The sequence below is a fragment of the Malus sylvestris genome, chromosome 14 (genome assembly GCF_916048215.2).
Source record: "Malus sylvestris chromosome 14, drMalSylv7.2, whole genome shotgun sequence".
Taxonomy (NCBI): domain Eukaryota; kingdom Viridiplantae; phylum Streptophyta; class Magnoliopsida; order Rosales; family Rosaceae; genus Malus; species Malus sylvestris.
The window spans coordinates 15,728,999-15,755,625 of NC_062273.1; the positions used below are offsets into that span (position 1 = coordinate 15,728,999).

The 26,627-nt window shown below is 38.0% G+C and overlaps 1 protein-coding gene across 1 annotated transcript; it reads left to right on the plus strand.

Moving 5' to 3' along the window:
* The first annotated feature begins 18,486 nt into the window (after positions 1 to 18,486).
* On the plus strand, positions 18,487 to 23,908 carry LOC126600238 (uncharacterized). The gene is made up of 8 exons (XM_050266804.1): positions 18,487 to 18,745; positions 18,855 to 18,876; positions 21,224 to 21,280; positions 21,375 to 21,456; positions 22,867 to 22,962; positions 23,087 to 23,211; positions 23,296 to 23,314; positions 23,431 to 23,908. The coding sequence occupies exons 1-8, from the start codon at positions 18,646 to 18,648 to the stop codon at positions 23,692 to 23,694; spliced, it is 765 nt and encodes a 254-aa protein (XP_050122761.1). The 5' UTR covers positions 18,487 to 18,645; the 3' UTR covers positions 23,695 to 23,908.
* Positions 23,909 to 26,627: the final 2,719 nt, after the last annotated feature.

The window sequence follows — 26,627 nt, forward strand, 5'->3', positions numbered from 1 at the left end:
CTACATGAGCTATTCAAGCCCTCAGTGACTTTCTTCCCGAGCCTACAGCTTTTCCTAAGGACATTTTTTCCTTTGATGAGCAGGCATCGATTGAAAAGTGAGCATCATGGCATGAGGCTCTTTGAAAGCTCAAGCATAATATCGTCAATGAAACCAGGGTATTAAATTCGGTTGAGGAATTGATCTATTTAGGTGAAGCTTTCTTTTCCCAGGTTAACTTTAAGGAAGTAAAGGTCCGCTCCAGGCTAGCTGAGGCGCTAGGCAGGTTATTCGATCGCGTCGGCGATGCAAATGTGAGCTTGATAGGTCTATCTTCTTTCACGCGTATAGTGATTTTTTAAGAGCTTGGGACCTTGATTTGTGGCATGGAGCATACTTCCCCATTGGAAATAACAAAGCACAGGCTGCTATGTTGGCGGGATATAATTAACGATGTGGCAGCTTTGGGTGTACCAGTGGGTTCTCTAGTCAAGAAGCTAGGAGAGTTGTGCGATACCATGTTTGGGCTCCGCCTTGAAAAAGAGAAGGGTGTCTTGGATCAATTCATCGAAGTTAACAAATTGATGCGTGTTCTTGAGCTGCAGCATAAGGAACTAAAGGTTGAGAAACTCAAGTTGAAGAAGTTTGTCTGCGAGAGCTCTAAGGAAATAACAGCTTGCCTTCAACTTGCAGCGAATTAGTTGCATGTTGGCACCTCTAGATGTTCCTTCGAAAGGTGGTGTTCTGAGCTTAACTTATCACATTCTCACAACTGCACACTTTGTAATGACTGTTTGCGTTTTCTTAACCCTTGGCTTCGGCAGAGCATGAACCTTGAGGTGTTGCAGTAACGTGTTATGAAGAAGATTGCTTTTCTTACTGCACCTTTAATTTCCATTGTAATTTCCTTTTAGACAGCTAGCTTATTACTTTTTGAACCCATAGGGTGGCTTTGCTTTGCGTTTTGCTTATTTACCTTTGGCTTTGGTTGCTGACATTGAATTTAAAATGATGCTTGTGATGTACTTAATCTTGCAATGACATTGGCTTTATTCTACTTCGAGTGCATGAGAATTTGCTAGATGAAATTCTGTTTAGGCTTTGAAACACAAGCTTGAGCTTTTGCTTGCTTTCCTAGGGGATATAATTGATCCTGCTGCTTGGCACTTTGTCAGTGAGTTTCCCTAAAGAAAGATGGAAAAGATGTCGTAGCTTCTGTAAGGAAGCAGAACATGTCAGGAAAGCTTCACTTGCTTAGCATTGATTGGCTTACTGATTTTAAAATCTTTTCCTTGCTTGGCTTGATTTTTAAAATCTTTTCCTTGCTTGGCTTGATTTTTGCAATGTTAAGCTTCACATTGATTTTGCATTGATAGGCTTTGGCATGTTGCGTGAGTATAGCTTTTAAAAAAGCTTTATTTGCTTGACTTAATGGTTTTGCATGGTGTGTTGGCTTAGCATGTTGAATGAGCATTGAACCTTTAAGCATCTTACATGACATTGATAGACTTGGCATATTGCATGAGTATAGCTCTAAAAAAAGCTTTATTTGCTTGACTCAATGGTTTTGCATGGCGTATTAGCTTGGCATGTTGCATGAGCATTGAACCATTGAGCAGCTTACATGAAATTGATAGGCTTAACATGTGGCATGAATATAGCTTTACCATGATTTGCCCCTTAGGGCAGCTTGCTAGGTGTGCGTTTTCTTTATAGCCTTGGCATGATTACTGCTATAGCTTGTTTAGAAGAAATCATTCTAGTTACTCTTGCCAATGTAAAGAAACGAATGTACCAAAGATTTTGACAAAATGCTCATTCATTTCATTAAAATTTGGGGTAAAATCAATCGTTCCATGGCTTTACAAGGCCTCATAGAGTAAGAAAATGATCATTGCATCGAATGAGCTTGTTCTTCTAAGAGAAACATAAGCATTTTAGCATTAATAAGGCTTTAGCCACTTTAAGTTGACAGGTTCCGTTAGCATACCTTCTTTGATCAAAGTCAAGTAGTAGTAACCGTTTTGATAGGCTTTCTTGACCACAAAAGGTCTTTCCCAATATGGGGCGAACTTCAAAGGTCCGGAGATCCGCCTTCTTATGTGCTCAGCTATTCTGAGGATAAGATCTCCTTCCTTGAAGTTGCATGGCTTAATTGTGCGGTTGTAGGATTTGGTAACCTGTTAGTGGTATAGGGCTGTTTTCCTAGCTGCTTCTGCCCTTTTTTTTTCCTCTAGTAACTCAAGGTCTTTCCACCTTTAGTCTGCGCATGCTGCAGCATCCCATTCCACATCGTTGATTATTGAAACTCTTTGTCGGTGGCATCATCATTTCCACGGGAGAAATAGCTTCGGACCTATACAACAAAGAGTAGGGAGAAAAACCTATAGCGTTCTTTGGAGTTGTACGATAGGCCCATAGGACGTCAGGGAGATGCATGCTCTAGCCCCCTGCGTAATTATGTACCATAAGACGTGGAGCGACAATCCTTGATCTTGTAAGCATCAAGCATGGCACTTACTTGTTTGTTTACAAAAAGTGTGTCGTTGTCATTCACTATCTTGTAAGATATCCCACATCAGCAAACAGCACATTCCTTGATGAAATTATATATTACTGCTCATGTTGCTTTCTTAAGAGGGATTGCTTCCACCCACTTTGTGAAGTACTCAGTGGCTACTAAGATCCATATTTGACCTTCAGAAGCTGGGTTGATGGTTCCTATCAAATTGAGCCCCTAAGTATGGAATGGTCATAGGGTATGTATGTCTTGCAGTTGCGTTGGAGGCTTGTGGATTAAGTTTCAATAGACTTGGCATGTATGGCTTCACTTGACCATGTTGTGCATGTCTTCCCTCATGGTTGGCTAACAGTATCCTAGGCTCAGTAGCTACTTGTGTAACTTTTTCCTTCCTTGGTGCTCGCCGCATTCTCCAACATGTAGTTCTTGCATGACTTGTGATGACTCGGATGGCCCAAGGCATCTCAAAGGTTCCCCATTGAATCTTTTTCGGTATAGAGTTACCCTATCCACAAAGTACCTATTGGTTGTCCCTTTCAGTTTACATGCATCTTTGACATTGCTTGGCAGTGTCCCATCGATAAAGAAGGTCAGGTCTAAAGACCTTCAATCATTAATGATGGAAATTGCAAATGCCTCTAATGGGGAAAGCGTTTTGCTGCACTTTAGACATTCAACTTGGATGCATGTGGCTTATTGCTTTATCTCTTACTAGTAATACCCTTTTCTTTGTGGTTAACGATAAAGACTTACTACTTGGTCGACTCCTCATGTGGCTTCATGGATTTTGTGCAATTGCCTTTGTGCTTCTTTTGGTCCAAGGCATCGGGTTAGCACTCCACTAGACAGGCGCTTGTAGAGTGTCCCAACAACATTAATGTAATCCTTAAGTTACTTGATGCTGAGCTCTCCACTTGGCTTGGAAAGTTCCAATTTGACAGTTTCCCTTCAATTGCCATCCTCCGACGTTTTCTCTAGAAAGGCTACATCAATGGCTAGGGCCTCCATTCTGATAACAGCAATGTTAAGTTGTTCTTTGACGAAGGTAAGCTTGGAGCCAAATGTGGCTACGACATCTGCATATATGTTGGTTGTGCCGGGAATATGTTCCAACACCACCTGTCCCTAAATTTACGTTTTTATTTATTTTAATCGATGGGATTGACGAAAATGCCCTAGAGGCAATGACTTTGACTTCCATTGACCATCGTCTAGAGAAACGTATGACTTATTCTTTTGGCGTATTTGTGTAGTACTCGTTGGTACAAACGCATAGGCGAAAGCCGTTTGCGAGTCCGGATTATAACGGTATAGTTACGGATGTTTGAAATTGGTTATTTATATTTTAGATTATAAAGTGTTAAAACTCCCACCTTGTGGCAAGACTAACTAATCAGTGTCAAGGAAAGAAAAAGGCATCAACCAATCAGGAAAAAAAAAAGAATTTTCCCTATCCCTTCCTGTCGACACTTACCCATGCAGACAAAATGGACTTCGACTCGGTTCTAATTTTGGTCATTTCCACCAATTTTTCAGGTGATTTTCACTTATCCCTCACTTGCAACCTATTCCACAACACTCCATCTTCCATCTCCACCTAAATCGTGTAAAACCATGTTGGTGACCCATGAGGTTTTGACGGCGATTCCACCGTTTCGGCAAGTCCCACCATCCACCACCACCCTTAATCAGCTCCCCTTGGACCGAGGAAAAAGACCCAACCAGTTGTAGGGATGTTGGAACCCCAAGGAAGTCATTTCCCGGCCAAATTGGACTTGGCCACAAGTATAAAACTTGCTCTACTCATTGAAATTTACACTTCTGTGAAATTTGGTAATTTTTAGAAATAGTTAAATTTTTCTAACGAGTCGAGGCGGTCGACCGCCGTGCACGGTGGTGCGTGGGCCAAGACCCCACCTGACCTGCCTAGGCTATTTTGGGTATAAATTCGCTAAGGTCTGCTACTTGGACATTTTGGGAATTGACAATCCGACTGTTGAATCGTCACCAAACCTTAGTACATTATAATACGTAATATTTGAGGATCATAGTAATTTATGGATCGGGAATCCAACGTACGGATCTTTTCGAATTAGATTTGTAAGTTCGTAAAATAAAACATCGGCGACCACTTAATTTTAGCAATTGCCGGAGATCCAACCGTTGGATTGTTTCAAAACTTTAGGATGTTGTTCTAGAAGCTTATTGAAACTCTTAAGAAGTTACGGATCGGAAATCTGAGATGCGGATCTTCCGGATCAAGATACGTAGGGTTGTGGACCCTACCGTCGACCTTTGATCGACGGTTGACTTTTGGATAAGGGTTTTCAAATCATTTTAGAACGTCCTTGGGGATCTATTTTATGTAAGTTACGTGTTCTATCGATAAGAATTCTGAGACATGATTTGATAATTGTTCTAGGCGACAATCGTTCGTACCGCCTTGATATTCATGCTAGGGAGTTGTAACACATACTCTAGGTGAGTGAGTCATTTCCTTTTTATAGTATATATATGATTGATAGTTTCCACAAATACTTTTAAATTGATTTATGCATTTTACGCCATGTCTTACATATATTTTTTTAAATACTATGATATGGTTTAGTTTTAGATTGCATCATGGCATATCCATATGCATATTACCTGCATATAATTGTTGTGAATGCTTGGAAATGTTAAGGTGAACACGGGACGCGCCGTCCAAGTAAGGTTATGTGGTAGATTGAAATGGTTGAATCATTTTGGTATGCACACATTTATTTAGAGCTCATAAAGGTTGCACCCCGGTATTAGTGCTCCCGCCAGGGGCTAGGGCCAGGCTTCATGTGATTGTTCACTTCCTACACCGCATGCTCACTTTGGATCCAAGTCTGGTGTCAGCCTGTCGTATATACGACAATAGGTGATTTCGACTCATAGGTGACCCGCGATTTATAGCACAACTTTCACGTGATCGTAGCACTTGAGCGTACACATTTATACCCAGCCTATCATACAAGTCACACTAGGTGACTCTGATTTGTGTGTTAGCCTAGCTTGATAAGCTACAGGTCCATTCGTACAGGTGACTCCGACTAGCATGCTAGTTTAGAATGATTTCACACTTAGCTTACATTTATTATTGCTGAGATATTATAACATGGCATACTTCAGTTTTCGCTGCTCTGGTGCATTGGTTTTCATACCTATGTAGTATTATTTTCTGGAAACTATACAGGTTTTACGACGAGTGGTTATAACATTTTCAAAGGTTTTTATTAAAACTTTATTTTCAGGCCCACTCACCCTTGTTTTTCACCCCCTCCAGGTTTTAGTAGTTGAGCTTTCGATTGACGAGGATTCTTGGCAAATATTGGTATAGGTGGTTACCTTCGATGGTATAATTCTCTTTCCACTTTACTGTACTTTACTTATGTTCTGTCATCACGTGTGAAATGGTTCATTCCCGCTCATAGTGCATTTTTAAAATTAAGCACTTTTAGGTTTAAATTTATTCTTAGTTTCCACATCATTACAATTTATGGCTTCGCCACCTTCCAAGTGTCAGCCAGTACAACTCGATTTAGAGTCTTAGTAGACATCTCAGGTTGAGGCGTGTCAACCTGCTTAAAGCTTGCTATGAATTTCTCAGCCATAGTGCAGTATGGTGCCAATGTTATTTCTTTCACTGCAAAGCTTCCCTGGACCTGGATCAGGACCAAAATTGAGTCCTCTATGACTCATATCTTCCTTGCACCAATTTCCCTAGCTGTGGAAAAGCCCATGATGAAAGCCTCATACTCGGTTACGTATAAGGCAGTGGCTTGGCCTTTTGGACTAACAAGTATAATGCTAGCTCCTCCTCATATGGTTGTGGAAGAACCATCGAAGTGCATGACCCATAGTTCATCTTCCACAATGATGGTAATTATCTCTAGCAGCGCACCAAGGACTTCTTTGGAAATAATGGCATATTCCTGTTCAAGAAACAATGTTAGCATGTTTATCACAGCTTGGCCTTACGGGGTCAAACTTTACCATGAGATGTAGCTTTTGGGCTAGGAATTAGTGGCGTAGCCACTATAATGCATAGGCAAGAGCTAGGCAAAGGCACTATGTATTCTTATAGTGGGTTTCGACACCTCTTAGCTATCTGCTAACATAGTACATTGGTACTTCTTCCTCGATTGGACTGTGCTGGGCAAGTAGGGCTTCTACATCAGTGCATGTCGCGGTTAGGTAGAGCTTAAGCATAATGCCTTAGACTGGTGTCTTCATGGTATGACTAGCTGCTGGACTCGTTCATAGGCTTTATCTCATTCCTTGGTCCACACAAATTCATTCCATTTCCTGAGTAGTAGGGCGAAGGCTCCTGTTGCTGCTGCTAATCCTAAGATGAAGCGTCAAATGTAGGACAACTTTCCCATCAAGCTTTTTAGCTCATTTACATTTGTTGGGGGCATGACATTTCTGACTGTGCGAACCTTGTCTGGATCTACATCGATGCCTCGTTGATGCACCAAAAAGCCCAAGAGTTTACCTGAGGAAATATTGAAGGCGTATTTCTTGGGGTTCATCTTCAACCCATATGCTCGGCATCTCCTCAGCACTTCCCAGAGCCCTTCTTTGGGCTTGGATTTCAGGACGAGGTTATCTAGATAGTCTTCTACCTTAATCCTCATCATGTCATGAAAGACTGCCATCATTGCTCACTGATAGGCGGCATCAGCATTTTTTAGTCTGAATGGCGTAATTGTGTAGTAAAAGTTTCCAATTAGTGTGCAGAAAACCGTCTTCTCAGCATTTTCGGTAGACATCTTGATTTGATTGTACCCATTGAAACCATCCATGAACGACATCAGGCCTTACCCTGAGGTTGAATCAATCATGATGTCCATGTTGGGCAGTGAAAACTCCTTATTTAGGCATATTGTGTTGAAATATCGGTAGTCAATGTATATCCAGATTTGGACAATGTTCTTTTTCGTTACTGGGATGATGTTAGCTAGCCAAAGAAGGTGCTTAATAGGCTTGATGAATCCGGTCGCTAAGAGCTTTTCTACCTAGACTTTGATTTTAGCCTCTATTTTTGGGTGGAAATTCCACCTTTGCTGCACTACAGGCTTAGTCACAAGGCTGTGTATATAGCGTGTGGCACATTAAATTCAGATCAAGGCCTTGCATCTCTTTATAGCTCTAGGCAAAAACGTCTTTGAACTCCTTTAGCAAGCTAACTAGTTCTTCGTTTCCTCACCAGTTAAGTAAACACTAATAGAAATCATTTTTTGCACAGAGGGATCAACATTTAGGTTTACCTCTTCAAGCTTTTCCACCACTGCGGTGGATCCATCTTGCATGCATTTTGGCGCAAACATGATTTTCTACAGGGATCCGTCCTCGGCAGCAGGTGCAAACATGTCTTCAGTTTCCATGGGAACTTCACTTGGTTGGCATGCAATGCCTTCATACTCGAGGCTTTCCCACACAATGTGGCCAAGCGCCCCCACTCATCATAAGCTGTAGACGACATGGTCGTCGGCCAGCATGACCTTGGAGCATTGAGTTAAAATGTAGGCACGAACATTAACCTTTGACTATATACACTTTCCTCTTTCCACTGTGGCTAAGAATTCTTGGTCACTAAGATCTCGAACTTCTTCCCAAGGGAGGAAAGGTATCATTGAGGCCTATGATTGATAGGAGTATATTTATGAGACTTAGTTAGCTTGTTTTCTTGCATTTTCATAGTTAGTTTGTGTATTATAGTGATTTAAGCTTTTTGCGTGTGTTTGTAGGTCTAATTGGCAAAGTTGGCAAGAAAGTGCATTTTGAAGCATTTTATAGCACTTTTGGGCTGGATTGGATTGCATGCATGTGGAGCACAAGGAATGGACATTTTTGAAGATCAAGTGAAGCAAGGAACGTGCTAAAGAGATGGAGAAATCAATTCAAGACTTGGAAGATGAGTAATCAGCTGCAAGGGGACCTAAAACCCTTCTAGAAGGCCTATCCCTTCTCTTATACATGTGCTGCACCAACCTTTCTAGAAGCCCTAGAAAGGTGGCGCCCCAAACCCTTCTAGAAGTCCCAATTTATGCACAAAACACAACCTTTGTAGAAGCCCTAGAAAGGTGGCGCCCCAAACCTTTCTAGAAACCCTAAAATCCTCCAGAAACCCTAGTTATTTTCGCCCTTAGAATGGGCCAAGCCTTGTGCCACAAAACCTAAGCCTTTTCCTCCATAATTTGTCAAAACCCTAGCCTATAAATATGTGTTTTCAGCCATAATTTCACAGCACCCCACCACAATTCATTCTACATCACAGAAACACATTAAGCTGCATTCACACACCATTCTACACCCTTTGCCGCAACCTTTGGAGAAGAAGAGCTTGGCCGTGGCTTCCATTGGAGGAGGAGGACCTTGTGCCATAAGCCACCTGCAACCATTGGAGTTCTAAGAGTTCTTTCTTCCCTCGTTTTAGTTTCAATGTTTATTTCAGATTGCTTTTCAATTGTTATGAACATGAGGAACTAATTCTTTTTAGTTAGAGCTGAATTCGAAGCCATGGACATATGTTTAATATGAATTGATTACCTTCAGTTATTGTTTCGTAAAACATGAATGTGATTTACTTATCTGTTTGATTGAGAACTGGTTCTTGTGTGTTGATTAAGGATGCATACTTAGTTTGCATGCATGAATCTGATGCTAAAATATAATGGAGTTTTACCTAATAGTTACAAACTTATATTTACAAGTAGTGAAGGTTGCTAGTCACAATTGTGTTAAGTAGATTCTCTGCAAGAGTATCATGCAGTTTATAGTTACGATTGCCATGTCAATGCTTATGATTTTCATAGAACGTAATGATCTTTGAATGTATCTATATCATGTTGTTCATATAGGGAACTTGAGGAGAATAATTTGGTTGCGATCCGTTGTCCATTCAATTCAATGAATTTAGGGAAATCTGAAAGTTAATTAGTGCATTCACAATTAATTTGGGGCATTGTAATTCATGGCTTAAAGAAACAATACTGGAAATCAATTTATGTGCATATGTTTAATGTGTGGAGAAAGACCCTCTAACTAGCTTTTCACCTTTGAATTCACCTTAATTTCGTTTTAACTTACTTGGTTTGCTGCAATTTACTTAGTTTTGTCAAATTCGTCCAAAAACCCCTTCAGTTCTTATTTGGTGTCTTAGTTTAGTTAATTTTGTTTAAATTTGTCCCCATTTAGTATTTTGAGTCAAGTTAGTTTAGAATTCGTCCAAATCACTCTTTAGTAGTTGTTTTGAGTCTTTTTAACTTAGTTTTGCTGTTTTGAGTCAATTTGGTCAGTTTTGAGTCATAAGAGTCTAGTTTTGTGTTTTTGAGTCTAGTTTAATGTTTTAGAGTTTAATTTGTGTAGAATAGCAGCCCTTCTAATCCCTGGCCTAAAACGATCCCTACTTTCATATACTACAATCATAGGGTTTTAATTTGAGTGTTAGAATATTTCACATCAATGATATCTTACTTCCAGCACTTGAGAAATCGTTATAGAACTCGGCATCAAAATAGTGAGCTTTGTCTAGGTTGAATGGCATTTGGTTTCCCAAGATGCGAATAGGCCTCAAACCAATCATTCATTTGACACATTAGTGGTAAATGGATGCCACGAGTATGTGTTTGTTTATCCATGGCCTTCTGAGGAAAGCCTGGTAAGCCACATTGATCTCAATCACATAAACTTAGTAAAAAGCCTAATATGGCTGATCTTCAAGTCGATCTCGATGTATCCAATAGTTTCCTCATTGCTATTCCCAAACCCATTTATAGAGATTTGAGACTTTACCACCTTCGATGTTGGGACACCTGCTGTAGTGAGCACTTATGCCTTCGTTAGTGAAGAAAATGGACTGTTGTTTTCAAGGAAAGCCCTCTGCGGTTGGGCAGCATAGCATTAAGTGCCATAGTCCTCAGAAACCTACATGAGAGCTTCAGTAACAGCAGCCTTTGCCTTTGGGCCATATTTAAGCTGGTCAAAGAGAGATTTGAACCTTATGTTTTCCTGGAGGACTTGCGCTATAGTGAGCCCTTGCCATTGGAAAAGGTAATGCTCAACTACGTCGGTTTCCATGTTAGAAAGGCTATACAAAGTTACAACCGTCATTTCATGGTTGAACAGTTGCTCTTCTGAGGTTCTTTCGTTGTATTCTTCTAGCTTATCGATGGTAAAGGCTTCATCATTTAGGCTTCAAGCAAAATCTATGAGACATCATTCAGCTTTATGACATGGTGTATCATAGCTCAACGACTTTGAATATTTGCACCAGTAAGCCTTCTCCAGTAAGCTTTCTCCATTACATGTTGTATTCAACTTTATGACATGGTGTATCATTCCTCAAAAGTGCATGTCTAATGCGCTTTGATTATACCCGTTACATGTTTTTCTCTAGTAATTTATCAAATTTGTGCCTTATCATGTATAACTAGTCAAATAGGTTTTATAACTAATTTGTTTTAATTTTTTATGGATGTTATATTAATATTCATGTGCAAGACTATGAAAATGTTGCAAGGCAATTAAAGGGTGATGCACATAACAATAAATTGGTGATTAACTCTATGTCGGTTACCGAAAAGAAATGAAGAAAGGAGAAGACAAAGAAGAAGAAAAGGAAACGGCCAGCCATTACCATTTCAATATGGCATTAAGGCTTATCAATGACCATCATTCAGAGGGTTATAAGGATTGGCATTAACATATTAATAATGGGTCAATGAATGACCATTATTCAAGAAGAATATGAAGAGAGGTTGGTTGTGGCAGCAATTTATATAATCTCCATTTGATTGTTTCCAAGACCCCAGCTCTTTCATAATTTAGACTTTTCTTTTTCTATTTAGTTTATGGAGAATTAATCAAACTAGCTAAAGCTAGGGGGAAACCTATATTACAAGTATGTAGTTTTATTATTTCGCTTCTATTTTAGAGTTTTAATGTCAATTATACATTATGGATTTTCAATGGAATTTCTTATTTATTCTATTTTTGGATTGATGAATGTTGGTTATGATTCATAAGTTTAATCATGTTTTTCCTATAGTTTTGTTTCACATTCATGCTTTTAGTGAATTGAATAAATTAGTAGATTGGTATGATTTCGATAGAGTAATTTCTTAATATTTTGTTGCCGTAGGTACACATTATGTTTGGGATTACTTCTATAAGAAATTGAATGGGCATTTTGTTTTGAATATCTACAATGAAAATCACTTTTCAAGAAGTTTTATATGAAGAAAATTTAATTCTATATTTTCCGGTTGAGATCACTTGTTGTTGGTATCTCAATTGAGTTATAAAAAGGAATCGAAATAGTGAAATTGCATAGTTGAATGCGAGTGGAACCCTGATGCTTTAGTCTTTTTAATTGCTGAACTTTTCTTCTATAAGTTACATTTCATTCGATATTATTCTTTGTTTTAGTCTTGATAATTCTACATTCTTTTTCAACGCTCTTTGAGGAATACGACACTCAGACTTTGAGTTTATACTGCTATACGACACATGCACTTGGGTTTAGCAAGCACTTATTTGGTGAAGCGTGGTTTGGAAGCTAGAAGATTATCAGTTTACATGAAAGAGAAAGGGTTTGCACGGTTGCATGACATTCTTAGCTGCATGATTTGGGCTTTCTTAGGGTGATAGTAAGGCTTCTAATGATTGAGATGTTTGATGGAAGGTTGTGGGAATTACTAAGGTTGCATAGATGGTGATGCTTGAGGCTTGGAGTATGCTTATGGGCTAACTGGAACTCTTTAGGCTTATTTCCTGGGTGGTTCTCTCTTCCTGCATTTCTCCTATCTATTTCTCTTTCTCTGTTACTCTAATCCTCTCTTCTAATGGATTATTTCCCCTTTTTTGTACGTAAAGTGTTCTTCTTTAGGCTTTAAGAGAATCTCCTATTATGACTTAGTCTTCCCCTCCTTTCTCCCTAGCCATCCTATTATTCCCATTTTGGTGTAAGATAACTGCATTATTAAGACCTGCAAGCTGCTTTATCTGCCTGAAGACGTGTAAACCAAAGATGAATTAACAAATATAAAGCAATACCTAATCCCTCCCATCCCAGGAATAATTGAGAGAGTTATATGCGCTACTTTTGGTAGTGCACCTCATGGCTTTCGCACGTTGGTTGTCTGTGCAGGCTGGGAAAGGAAAGTCAGCATTAAATGTTTGACTTGCTAGGCTTAACATGTATTTAATGGAAGAATCTAGTTAGTTCCTAACTAAAGGAGTTGGCTTATTAGGGAAAAGGGTAAACTAGATTAATTCTCCCCCAATGATGCCTGCATGAAATGTAAAGGGTATGGGCTTGGATCTTTGGAGCTCAAGCAGCCCAAAGTCTTCCATGACCCCAATTCCACGTAGGCTCGATAAACTTCCATAACCACCTATACTACAATCCACTTGACAAGCCTTGAATATGTGACTTGGGCTTAGCATGAATAGTGAATAAGGAAGCATGGCATGATGAATAGGCATGAGCATGGCGTGAACATCCAGCTTAATCACCGTGGCATGACATGTTGGTAAATATATTCCTCATCGATCTCCCGCCTTGACATGTGTTTGGGCTTAAATGTAGGCTTTGCATAACAATTGGGCGTTGAGACTTGGTTAGATTGGTGTGTGACATTTTTGGGCCCCAACAATAATTAATTTTAGTATCGAACCCCAACTTCCTTCAATATATCATAAGCTCAATGATTAAGTGTGCTACACTTCACTTGACGTATTGTTTACATGTTGTACTTGAGTGTCACCACATATCAGGGCATGTGAGGATGTAGAGTATTGTTGCATATATAATCAAGGCCGCAACCAAGATAACAACGTAACTTGGGTGGTTAGGATATTCAATACTAATGTACACTAACGGAAGTGGGATGTTAGGATAAAGTTGTGGACTGTCGTTGGGTTAAAATAGGTATGTCCACATGAAAATATTTAAAGATAAAAAAAATTAGGGAGGGTAAAATCAATTTATGCCCCTCATGTTGTGTCGCCCCTTTAGCGTACGATTCACTCGACTAGCTGAAAGTACGTTAGCTCCCCGATACGATAGCCAATGAATCGTCTTAAGAATGACTACATGCTCATGATTGTGTGTGTTCTCCAAGGCCATCAAGAAGCAGTTAAAGCATAAAGTCAGCTCTGCCAATTAGGAAATTATTAGGAAAATGTACAGTATAAAGACAATAAAAGTTAACCAAAAAAATATTTCTATTAGTTAATAAAACATTCTTTGTCAACCAAAAGAGGGTGAAAATACAACTTAATCTTCTTGTAAACACGAATATTCCTGCAATGAATGAGACAATAACACATGTACAAAATAATATTTGTATTAATGATTTAAGGGTTACAATCTCTTTTACAAATTTAGCCTCTGATTCGATCTTCGTAATGCGTAGATTTGTGGATTGTGTTGCTGATCCAAGGATCGTTGGGGCTTGATCTTGAAGGTTGACGAACGGATTTTCAAGGGGCTTTTGGGCTTGATTTTGAAGAACGGTTGTGCGGATTTCTTCAAGGGCTTTTGAGCTTAATCTTGAAGGTTGATGGGTGAACGGATCTTCAAGGGCTTTTAGACTTGATCTTGAAGAACGGTTGGATGTGTGGATTTGTTGATGTTATTGATCCAAAGGGCCGTTGGGGCTTGATCTTAGGATGAACGGATGATGAACGATGACCACTTTCTTCAAGGGCCATCGAGGCATGATCTTGAATTGGTGGAAGTTCTTCAAGGGGCGTTGGGGCTTGATCTTGAAAGAGGATTTGACGAAGAACGAAGTGTTGGAAATGTGCCTTAAAGCCAATCATATGATGATACTTTAAGGACATTTCACATGTTAAACTAATCTAGTTTAAATATAAAGGGCAAATATTATTGTTTGAGCCGTCTCATATAAATGTTATATGCTTAAACGATAAAGTCCAAGGAATATGTGATTGGGAGAATGCAATCTAATGAAGTTAGATTCATGAGACCATTTTTCGTAGACACATCCTAAATGTTCCTGATCATAGGATTGTCAATTGGGCATTGACAGTCAGTCAAGATCGGTACGTGTTACGTCTTATCTTAGGGAGAGTGACTAGTCTCGAGTCATTGGTGTGTGTGACATCAAGACAAGTACGTAGGTGCTCAGTAGAGAATGAGTTCACTGAACGCGATCAACGAAGAGTTCTCATACTCATGTCACATGAGAACTCATGGTTGGGATAATGCAAAGTAGTCCTTTGACCTGAGGCATCACAGTTGTCTTGTGGTTAAGTCCTTGATCTTTGATTATGTCAAACGTCATTCCATTGGAGTGTCCACGGCATCGTTGGGGTTAAGCCACTTAGCCATGGAGGCAAGTGAATGCGCAACAAGGGATCTCTAACCTTCAAACCGTTGGGGGAGAATACTCTATGATATGATTTAGAATCTCTGGCCAGAGTATGAATGAGATTTAGGAATGCGTTCCAAATCACATTCAAGGTAATCATATAAGCACACGAATCACATTGGATAGTAGACATGAATAAATAAACTATCAAACCAAACAATGTGGTCAAGAGTATTGTATTAGAGAAAGACCGTATTGCATTTGTAATCCCAAACTGAATAGGTTTTCTCTACCTCTTCTGATTAGCTTGGGTAACCATGATATGCTGCAAGGTGTTACTCATGGTTTGTGGAAGCCCTAAACGTGTGTAATCACTAAAGGGAGAATTGAAAGTAAGTTTCAATTCACAATCGATATAAAATGGTTTTAATCGCCCACTGCCTCGCTAAAAGGAACCTAATGGATCGCATACCGTGTAAGGTGGAGATTGAAGAAACAATGGAGATGAGTAAGAATGATTAAATGGTTTAATCACTTATTTATGGCAAGGATTAATTAATATGTTAATTAATCAAACGAATAAGTTCGTTAAAGACCTCGGGATAGTTTTGGACATTAAGGCCCAATGGGCTTCGAACGTCAAGCCCATTGACTTAAGTTGTATGACAACTTAATGAATAATGATTCACAAAGGCCTAATTAGCCCAAAAATACCCTAGGGCCGGCCATGATGCTAAGGGTAGTGAACTTGGACTTATTTACAAGTTTGCCACTCAAATGAATAAAGGTATAAATATGACTTTATAGCCTAAAATTCATTAGGGTTTGTTTTGGAGAAAATTGGAGAGAACATGTCTCTCCATTTCTCTCTAAAGAGGCCGGCCACCTTGGGGGTGCATCTTGCAATCCCACTACTCCAAGGTCACTCATTTCTTCTCCAATCTCTCCTTGGTGAAGAGACTTAGAGGTTCTCAATTTTGGGAACTTGGAGAAACCTATTCTTCCATCCAAATCCATAGATTTAAGATGCAAGGAATGAAGGCCCTCTCTTTGGGTGATTAGCCTTTGCTTATGCAAAGAGGAATCTACAAAGGTATAAATTTCAACTCACTATGTTTTGAGTTGAGTTTTGGTTCACCAATCTACTAGGCTTTGAATTTCTTGGTTAAAGTTTTGTTTTTAAGTGCATGCAAGCATGATTCCGCCTTTAATTGTTAATTGCATGCTTATTGATGTTGCTTAAATGAACTTGTTTTCACAAAATATTCCTTCACGAAGAGAGCTTTCTTGATCCTTCCGGCTTGGCTTGGGAGCTTTAGAGTTTCAAAGCTTCAAGGTTTTGGTGTGATGTGAATTGGTTATGAATTGGTGTCCTAAAATGAATGAAATGGCCTTGTATTTGTAGAATTTTTTCAAGGCTTAATTTTGAATATAATATTCAGATGAAATAAATCATTTCTGCCAGGTGTTGACACATGTCCTTTTTTTATGACTTTTCCAATTTATTTTGATTTTTCGTTTAGTCACACGCTACATGTAAAAATTTATGTGACACGTGAGCGTTAAAATTGTAATTATTGGTCAACATTTATTTCTCCAAAATTTCGATGTCTACACTTCTATCACACAAAAAAATAATGGGCAATAATGTAATTTCAAAGGTCCAAAATTTACTTTTTTTTATTGAAGCCTCACCTACAGGTTATGTTAAAATATTTCTAATATTTAAAATTTAAAATTAAAAAAAAGACCAAAAGAACCAAAAAAAACCTCCCACCCCCCACGATCTCTCTCTCTCTCTCTCTCCCTCCCTCCCTCCCTCTCTCCCTCCTTCTCATTGTCTAAAAAAATATGTTCATACACACAAAGTGTGCAACCAAATGCTAGTTTATATAAAGGTAAGAGACAAACCAATACAAATGCGTTTAACTTTCTGGCTCCTAAACACTACCCAAAATTTGAAAGATTTCAATTTAAGCATAAAAAGGTTTTAATGATTAACACCATAATAGTGGTACTCTAATAACATTTTTCTTGCCACTTAGTATTACGATCTAGTTGTATTTCTTTTCACTTGTAAGTGAGAGGTCTAAAGTTTGATTCTCACCAAATGCGAAGTTGAATCACATTATTGCTAGCCCATTATGAGGCTAATACACTGCCACTCCCTTAGTGTAAATAATATTGTTTGTTAAAAAAAAACATTTTTCTTGAGTTTTTGCACTTGATACTAGAGATATTCTAGATATTTGAGGTCAGTAGTTGAGCTAGATAAAAATCTACTCGACTTGAGAACAGTGTGAGTTACAAGTAGAACCAATCACCCTTGATATGTGTTTCTACAAGAATGAATACATGTTCATGATTTCGAAAGAGTTACTAAAGGCAGTTAAGAAACAATTACACGATCAAGTTTTGTGGCACAAATTATGAAAATACGAAGACACTCATATTGTGATATCAATGACGACAATGAAGGCTAAAGCCTCATTTTGTAGTTTGCATTTCATAAGATTTTAAAAGTATCAAAATTCAACCAACCGTTGCATAACAAGTTTCAAGTCAATGTGCTATAAGCTTTCAGTTGTTGCAAAATTTTCCAAGCAGTGCAATAGCTCGTTGTGCGAAACTACTCAACCAATTCAAGTATTCACAAAGCCCATGGAGAAGAGTAAGGTAATGAAGGTTTTGGGCTTCTTGGGGGCACCAACCCTTTAGAAGCAAATCAAATTCCAACTGTCAAATAATTGACCATACTCCAATTCAAATATTATTTTAGTCGGCTTGACACGAAGGTGTTGACACTTGACACATGGTATTCCGCGCTCACCGGATTCATCGAATTTCAAAACGGGAAATTTCCTCGTAATTAACTATCACGCGGTACACCATTTAATTATTATTTTATTAATTAACAAAATATTATTTTAGAGGAAATCGTAGTAATGATCCCTCAACTTTAATTCAATTTGAGCAATGATTCTTCAACTTAAAATCCACGATCATTGGTTCCTAAACTCATTAAAACATGGAGTTATGGTCATTTTCGTCACCTCCGTTAAAACTTCTGTCAAAATAAGTTACACATGAGGCTGGATTAAGATATGAAAAACCAAATGAAAAAAGTGTAGCAATGGCCTCTCAACTTTAACCCAATTAGATAAATGGTCTCTCAACTTTAATCCAATTGGAGAAATAGTGACTCAACTTTAGCCTATTGAAGGAATGGTCCCTCAATTTAATCTAATTGTAGCAATGATCCTTTCAATATGATGGAATTCTACAAAAAAGACCATGCCTGTAATTTTTTATGATGAACTATTACTCAAATTGAGTTAAAATTAAAAGGATGAATGGCACAATTTCTCTATTGTTACTTTTCCTTTGTCCTCGTCTCATTCATTTCTTAAAAGGGAATTTTAATGAAAAATTCCCGATATTATTCATTTTAACAAAAAACCACAATTTTACACTAAAAAATTAATCATGTATTATTCATTTTACATTTTATTTTATCTTTATTATTAAAACTCAAAGTTTACCATTCTTTCAAAGTTTACCCATTCTTTCTTAAGACGGAATAAAAGTCTGCCCCAGAGACTTTACGTAATAAAAGTCTGCCCCAAAGACTTCATATTTTCTAATTTTTCCAATCTTTTCATTGGCTCCTCGCTTTTTCCCAGATCGTCTCCCTCTGTTTATCCCCCACTCCCTCCTCTTCTTCCTCCTCGCCGATTCTCTGAGTCAGGTCTGTACGGAAGAGCAGCAGCAGCCATGCCGTCGCAGGAGTACATGGACAAGATGCAGGTCCGACAGAACTACCGGAATCTCTGGCACTCCGACCTCATGGGCACCATTCAGGCCGACACTCGCTGTATTACTCTCTCTCCCTCTCTCTCTTTCTCTCTCTCTTTAACTTTCTCTCTCTATAAATTCGACCGGTTCAGTGTCTGATATTGGACTGTGAATGTTTGTCGTTGCAGATTGCTGCTTTGCTGCGTTCTGGTGAGTTCTCTCCGTCGATCTGATTGCTTTGCTTGTTAGTAGATCTGATTTCCCTGCCGATTTCGCAATTTCTGTTCATGTTTTCCACGTTGACTTGGTCTGACACTCGTTGACTTCATTTCTTTATTTTAAATCTCGATGAATGCTAGGTAGATAAACTTTTCAGGCCAAATTTGCAAATCAATTCATTAGTCACCAATAGAAAATAACCACGTTAATTAATATTTAAGTAAAATTCCAATCATCAACAACTATGTCATATAGTTTACAAATTTGGTTTCCCTAGCCCATTTATTTCTCTGGATTAAAATTAGAAACTGAATACTTGATTGATTGTTTTTAGGATTAAGTACTTAAAACCCCCAAATCCTTTAGTGTCATTCCAAAGTGGTTCCAACCCCTTTGATCATGCCAAACAAGTACCCAACCTATTGAAAATGTAACATATGATAAGCCCCAGTTAAAATCTATTAAATTAACTAGAATTTACTTTGTCTCCAAAATCAGCATAGCCTCCACCAACTAATGGTCACCACCACCCTCATCGTGCCATCACCTCCAAACGCAAAGAAGAACTAGAAGCTTTACTAGTCGAGAATCGGCATATGAGGAAAACACATGAACAAAAACAAGCTCTTTGAAACCTTATATGAAATCTTAACCCTTTCTTTTGTTAGAATATTGTCCTCTTGATATCATTTCAATTTGGGTTTGTTTTTTATTCAATCCAATACCCATTTAATCATTGTGTTTCATATTGTATAATCTATGTTTGAAATTTCGATTTTAAGGTAACAAATATTAATGTTGACTATGATATACCCATTTAGTGGGTTTTGAATATAATCTATGTTCCTCGGGACCAGAATTCTCTTGACCAGACTCCCGCTAACCAGAATTGGCAAACATCTTGATCAAACTCCAATTTGAACTTCAAATAACCAGGCTCCCCCTAATTGAACTACCCATGATTAGACTCCCCTAATCGAACTCCTATTTGACCAAGCTCCTCTATATTAGATTTCCCTTGACCAGTCTCTCATGATCAGAACTCTCATCTCATTGCAAAGGCAATTATAGACTTCTTTGCAAGAAACAATTGCTCATCTGCATCTTGTTCCAATTGGCGTCAAACATCTTGCTAGCTTGCTCTTAACACCTTCAATTGGCTCATGGAGACCTTTACAATAAAGCATGTCCTCTATTCTTGATTTCCACGTAACTCAGTTGGAGCGGGTGAGTTTCATCATGGTGCTAGTCACACCTTCCATTCTAAACGGATATCAGCCAAATCAGGCTCTGATACCACTTGTTGTGAATATCGAGTTTAAGAATGGGAAAGACTAAACAAACTCGGGAAATTGAAAACAAAATAATCAAGATAAACAATGCTAAGAATTAACGTGGTTTGGCTATATGTGCCTAGGTCCACAGAGCAACAATAACAATCTTTCACTATATCGATAATGAGTACAACGGATAATCTTGCCAAGCCTTTAGGATTAAGACTTGTGAAAAACCTGAAAGAACAAAAACAAGAAATGCACTCTTATCTCTCTTTTTTATCTCACACACAGTTTGCCATCACAATATTCTCTCACTCTAACTCTTTGAGTGGTATATAACATATCATGGGCTGAAAAAACCCAACATCTACTGAGATAAATTTTAATTTAAAAAGTAGATGTAGGATGTATTAACTATGTGAGTGTAGTCAACAAAATGTGGGGTGTGGATAAAATAACCCTACTTGATTTTAGGTAACAAACTATTTTTTGTGCCCTCAATGCGTCAATGGATGCTGCTTTGATTTTTTTTTTTTTTTTTTTTTTTTTTTTGCCTTTCTGGATTTCTCAATGCAATGGAGGGAAATACCATTAACTAACTCTTTTTATTTTTTGTTTCCGGGTAGATTTCGTTTACTTGTCAAAAAGAAAGAGAAATTAAGAACAAAACCATCAGAGTGTACCATAGTGGTGGCAATCAAGCCGAAAATTCCACAACTAGATCATAAATTTTCCCTCCTCTAATACTTGTTAATCGTTATAACATATAGTGTGGCTCGAATTCTTTTGCACCAGATAGAGGCTATGAACAAGAGTAGAGTAATTAGCAACCCCCAATAGATTGAATTCCATCATATGAACTGAAAAGGGATGCTTAGATTTCAAGTAAGCTTTGAGGCATATTGCAGGGCCTTTTTAGTTATACATTGTCCATTTTATTTGGGTTGCTAACTTCAAACCGCACTTTTAATTTTACCCGTGTATGAATTAACTATTTGATCATCAGGTATTGAGTCTTCCTCCCATTGTGGTGATATTGATTGACTTTTGTTTCCCTGCAGTGCACCATGTGCTTCATACTTGCTCCGGAAACGAGCACTTTATAATGACATGTCAAGGTGATTTGTACTTTTGATTTTGCTTGAACCCTAATCTGAACTATGTGACCTTGTGTTTTGAATACAGTGATAATTGCGTTTTTGTTTGTCATAGATATGTATGCTGTGCTGGTTATATGCCCTGTAGCGGTAGGTGTGGGGAAAGTAAATGTCCTGAATTCTGCCTGGCAACTGAGGTATACAATGAATGTAATTTTACGATGGTTTATGTAACCTTCTTCAAATCCTTGGTTTAACATCTATATGCCTTTTGTGTGTTAATTTTGTCCTTATTTCTAGTAGATTTCACCACATTCTTGGTTGTTTCCTACTATCTTATCTTCATGCCTTATATATAGAAAGGACAGATTGATAGCTAATCATCTATTAGTTAAGTATTTCTGGAAGTCCTAAAATCCTGCTAGGAGACCAGCCTATAGATAACAGAGAGAATCCCCATGTCGCCCAACGAATTTGTTTGCTAAAATTTGTGCATCTGAAAATGGTTTGATTTTAGTTGCATCCCATGCAAGCTAAAAGGCTTAAAGTTTGTATTAGTAATCAGCAGAAGTATAGAGAAAATGAGGGTTTTTTTTTTAATGTTTGAGAATTCATAGGCAGAGAGAAGAATAAGGAAGAGAAAAAAAAAAAAAAAAAAAAAAAGAGGAAGTACAGAAGGAGATATGAATGAAACCACACCAAGCCTTGAACAACACCTTGCTATGTTTATTTCCGAGACCTAGAAATACTACTCTTAACTAGTAGAAGCTCTTAAAAAAAATTCAAAAAGCATGAAGTCTCTAAAATCCCACATACATTGGCTCTTAATAACACCTTAACTCTTAAGTGACCTCCAAATTGACTGAATCCAAATTTTATTTAACGATTATGTCAATTGACGAACTGTTTTTGTATTTTTAATTGCCAAGAGCATTTCCCTTTGGGACTGGGAAGGCCTTGACTGAAGTGTTCCAATGCATTTAATCTTGGGCTTTTAGAGATCCTTGATTGTTTTCCTAAGCAAACTGTTGTTATCCCATCACCTGATAGATCTCTTGGTGCATGTGATTTGGCTAATTAAGCTCCAGAAACATAGAATCATATGATAGAATAAGAAATTAGTACAAAAAACAGATACATAACAAGGTGCTCAAATTTGGTTCCATCGCAGTATCTTGGCACCTGTTGTTTTCAATATCCTGATCAGAATCTGGTTCACGTGTTCAATGCTATACAAACAAACCAATCCATATGTTATCTTGAATTTCATGGGTCATAAATATAATGACTTTGCTCAAATGTGGCTCTAGCCTAGTGTAATTTATGGCCAATTAAGTAGTGCTTTCGGTTCATGTAGTTTTCCATAAGTAATCAATTATACGACAAGAGTAATTGAAGGTCAAATTTGCTTTAGGGGTTGAATTTTAGAGGACAGACTGCAGCAAAGGACTTGTATAGGCGTTTTACTCTTTCTTTCTTTTGTGTAAGCAAACAATCTTATTTAGGGTCAGTTGCATGCTTGCCATTATTTTGTTACTATAAGCTGGAGCTGCACAGAGATTCGCTTCCTGTAGTTTCTAATTTTCATCCTACGCTTGACATTCCAGGTTTTCCTGTGTTTTGGGAATTCAGTGGCCTCAACCCGCTTTCTGTTGCAAGATGAATTCAATATACAGACAACGCAGTGTGATAATTGCATCATTGTAATCTCTCTCTTGCAATACCATCTTCTAGTTTATAAAATCTTTATAGCAGAGCTCGGATTGTGGTTTCTAATTTAATATAATGTGCTATTCAACTGTTAGTGATGCTTCCTCTTGTTAACAGGGTTTCATGTTCTGCCTACAACAACTTGCGTGTATTTTCTCCATAGTTGCAATGATTGTTGGAAGTGAAGAAATCTCAGAGGCATCTCAGTTGTTGAATTGTTTGGCTGACTTGGTGTACTGCACGTAAGTTCTTTTCTTTTACCCGTTGAACATTCTCAACCAACGTTGATTGGTGGTTACTAATTTTGCATTTGCTTTCTTTTGCAGGGTCTGTGCATGTATGCAGGTAAGCAAGTTGTTTTTTCTCTCGTAATTCATCTTAAGAATTCCCAAATGCAAAACTAGAACGAAAGTTAGATGAACTTCATTTTCTGGTGACTCCCGACTCTTATAATTTTGCAGACACAGCACAAGATTGAAATGGACAAACGAGATGGCAAGTTTGGACCGCAACCTATGGCAGTTCCTCAGTTTCAGCAGATGTCTCGCATTGATCAGCAAGTTCCTCCCACAGTTGGATATCCACCTCAACCAGCATATCCTGCTCAACCAGCTTACGGTCAGCCCTATGGTTATCCACCTGCTCCACAAGCTCAAGGCTACCCACCAGCCGGTTATCCTCCAAGCGGCTATCCACCCAGCGGTTATCCACCTTCCGGCCATTAATTGTAGCTGATTTTGAACAGATTTATGCATCCAATTACAATCTATGGTGGCCGTTTTGTTCAATCGTGTTACGTGTTGGTTTGCAAGTTTTGTCTTTGAAGTTCCAATTTGTGTATCTTCGACCTTGCTCTTCTTAAATTTTACTTGCAAGAGGGTTGACTGACGTATGCAGTAACTTTGTGCTTTGCTTTTTATGATTTAAAACTTCAAACTACCTCACACTATACACAAATGCGAGCATCTTGTCGTCTCTCTCATATTTGTTTTCTCATGGTAGTTTGTGTGGATTTGTAAGACTGAAATCATCTCTCACACTTATGGCGTGTTTACCTATTCGTAATTGGAATCAAAACAAGGAGTCTGAATCCGATTATCGAGTATTCAAGTGTTGGCTTACTAAACCCTGTTCTTTTCTTTTTAGGGTTTTCGTTACATAGCCATAGATCAGGTGTTTGCTCCCCTTCACACTTGGGTTTTGTGCAGGGTTTATGCATGACCCGGGTGGACAATGTATTGACACCGTATCTCTATCATATTGGCTCTCGATCATATTAATACTATAGTGTATTGTTATTATAAAATTAATGAGATGGGATACGCTGCCAATACAGGTCATGTGCAAACCACAGGTGCGCATGTGAGCATTTATGAGTCATAGAATATCAAAATGGGGTGTGCTATCCATAAACATTTTTTTTAATTCTCACTCTTTTAATTTTCGGTCGTCGGATCAAATGAATTGAGAATGTCAAATGACATAAATTTAGAGCATAAATCTATAAGCAAGCATTTCATTTCTCAATCCACCCATCCCAATGCTATTATTGTTGACTGTACTGTAATTTAAGACCTACAAATGGGTGGTTTAGGGCCTGTTTGGTATCTAACTTGAGAACAAAACTCAAATTTTTTTATTTATTTTAAAATACATGTTTTGATTTAAAAATTTTAAATTCAAAACTTTGTTTGGTATGCAACTTCTCAAAACTAATTCAAAACAGGAAAAATCAAACGCCCAAGCCAGACCAATTTCCCGACCATCGCATCCCTCTCCCCAGCGACTCCTTTTGCTATTTACCGACTCCTTCCTCCAAACTCGAGATGACAAACCAAGGTTGGTCACGTTAGCGATCTCAAATCTGAAATCCAACGACCTTCAAAACCAATAGCTATTTGTTGCTGTTGATTTATCTTGGTTGGAGGAAGAAGGATAGAGGTGGTGGCTATGGTGGATGCAAGTGGGAAGAATTGAAGAGGCAATAGAGAAGAGAGTATCAAGAGAGGGGTAAGAGAGAGAAGAGAGAGGAGAGGAGAGAGAGAGACGGGAGTGAGTGGTAGAGAGAGAAAGAGATAGAGGGAGAGAGAGGGGGGAGTGAGTGGTAGAGAGAGACAGAGGAGAGTGAGGTGAATCCCAAAAATAAAAAAAAGGTCTAAAAACATACTTTTTGTGTTTTCAACAAATAAGCTTTGTTTTCAAATATTATATTCAAATCAAAACCAAACAAAGATTTAAATTTGTAACTAAAAACTTGTTTTTGAGTTAAAAACATTGGATCCAAATCAAATAGCAAACATGCCCTTAAATTTTTGCATTTTTCTTTTGTCAAACACAATCTTCATCATATAGAAGAAAATGTTGTAAGAGATAAACATAAAAACAAATTGTAAATTAAGTAGACATAGAAAGCTAAGCAAAACACCGCATAACCCAAACAAAGCACATGATACCCTAATTAGACTCAAGCCTCTCGACGCAAGTCGAGCCTGCCACAACTACGTGGTCTGTTATGCAGAAAAAGAAAAATTAGAAACTTACTGTTTAACGTGCATGGGGATTTTTTTTCTGTTGAATTTTGTTCCTTCGTAAGGGATGGATGTGTCAGAGAAAAATTCATATGCGCTCAATTTTATTCAACTTTGATCTTACTTATTACGAGGATTGATTATTTTGGTGTATAGAATGGTTCTATATAGATTAAAAATTTAAGAGATTCACCAATATGATAATCTAAGTTTAACATAATGAGTTAAAATCCTAAACAATCAATTATGTCAATAAATAAAACTAAAACAGAGAAATTTAAAAGGGAAATTTCTCAACGCGATATTTAATAGAACTTTACAACCACGAGCTCAATGCAAGTGCGACTTTGATTTTTCGTCTCTTTTTCTCAGCAAGCAAATGGACCATTAGATAACAATGCATGATGCCTAAAAACTCAACTAACCATCCAACCCATATGAGATTACTCAAATCTTGATCACACACATGAATTAGTTAATGCTGATGCAGCTATCAAATCATATATATGCATCGTTTTAGCTCATGCTTTACGCTTAATCTAATCTCTCAAGTATGAACTAGACGTACGTCGTGGCATCGTGACCAAATAATTAAACCAAATAAACTTTGTCTTAACCACAACCACCTCAAATTTCCTTGGACGATGATTTTATGCTGATGCAGCTATCAAACCATATAAGCTATCTTTTAATGATGATTTATGTGGTCTCGCTCTGTAATAATTTGATGTGGCTTCGTTCTTCCACGATGACCTATGTGGCCACCAATATATGACTGTTGTGGTCACTGATATAAGACTGTTGTGTCTATGATTTTTGTGAAAATTTGTGTTGGTGATATTTTGTAGGGTTGTGCTTGTGGCAGCTGTATAGGAGTTTACTGTAGTTTGATTGATTGCGCAAATTCACTTCAAATCAATCTCTTAGTTGTTAGAGCTATGTGCCCAATTGACACCCTCTATAACCATTTGTGGTTTTAATGAAATAGCACCACTGTATCACTTCTTGTAAAAAAAAAAAAAAAAAAACACCACCACCTCTAAATTTCCTTGGACCAGACAATTAAACTATATATAATCTAATTTAAATAATTAATCTTGGCAGTACTTATATGTTTTGATTGTATTTTT

What these genes read in the sequence shown, in the direction of transcription:
- LOC126600238 (XM_050266804.1), top strand. Translation starts at nt 18,646, where the DNA reads ATGCCGTCGCAGGAGTACATGGACAAGATGCAGGTCCGACAGAACTAC. An exon ending in CATTCAGGCCGACACTCGCT is followed by an intron (nt 18,746 to 18,854) that starts GTATTACTCTCT and finishes TTGTCGTTGCAG; the next exon opens with ATTGCTGCTTTGCTGCGTTC. An exon ending in AATTCTGCCTGGCAACTGAG is followed by an intron (nt 21,457 to 22,866) that starts GTATACAATGAA and finishes TTGACATTCCAG; the next exon opens with GTTTTCCTGTGTTTTGGGAA.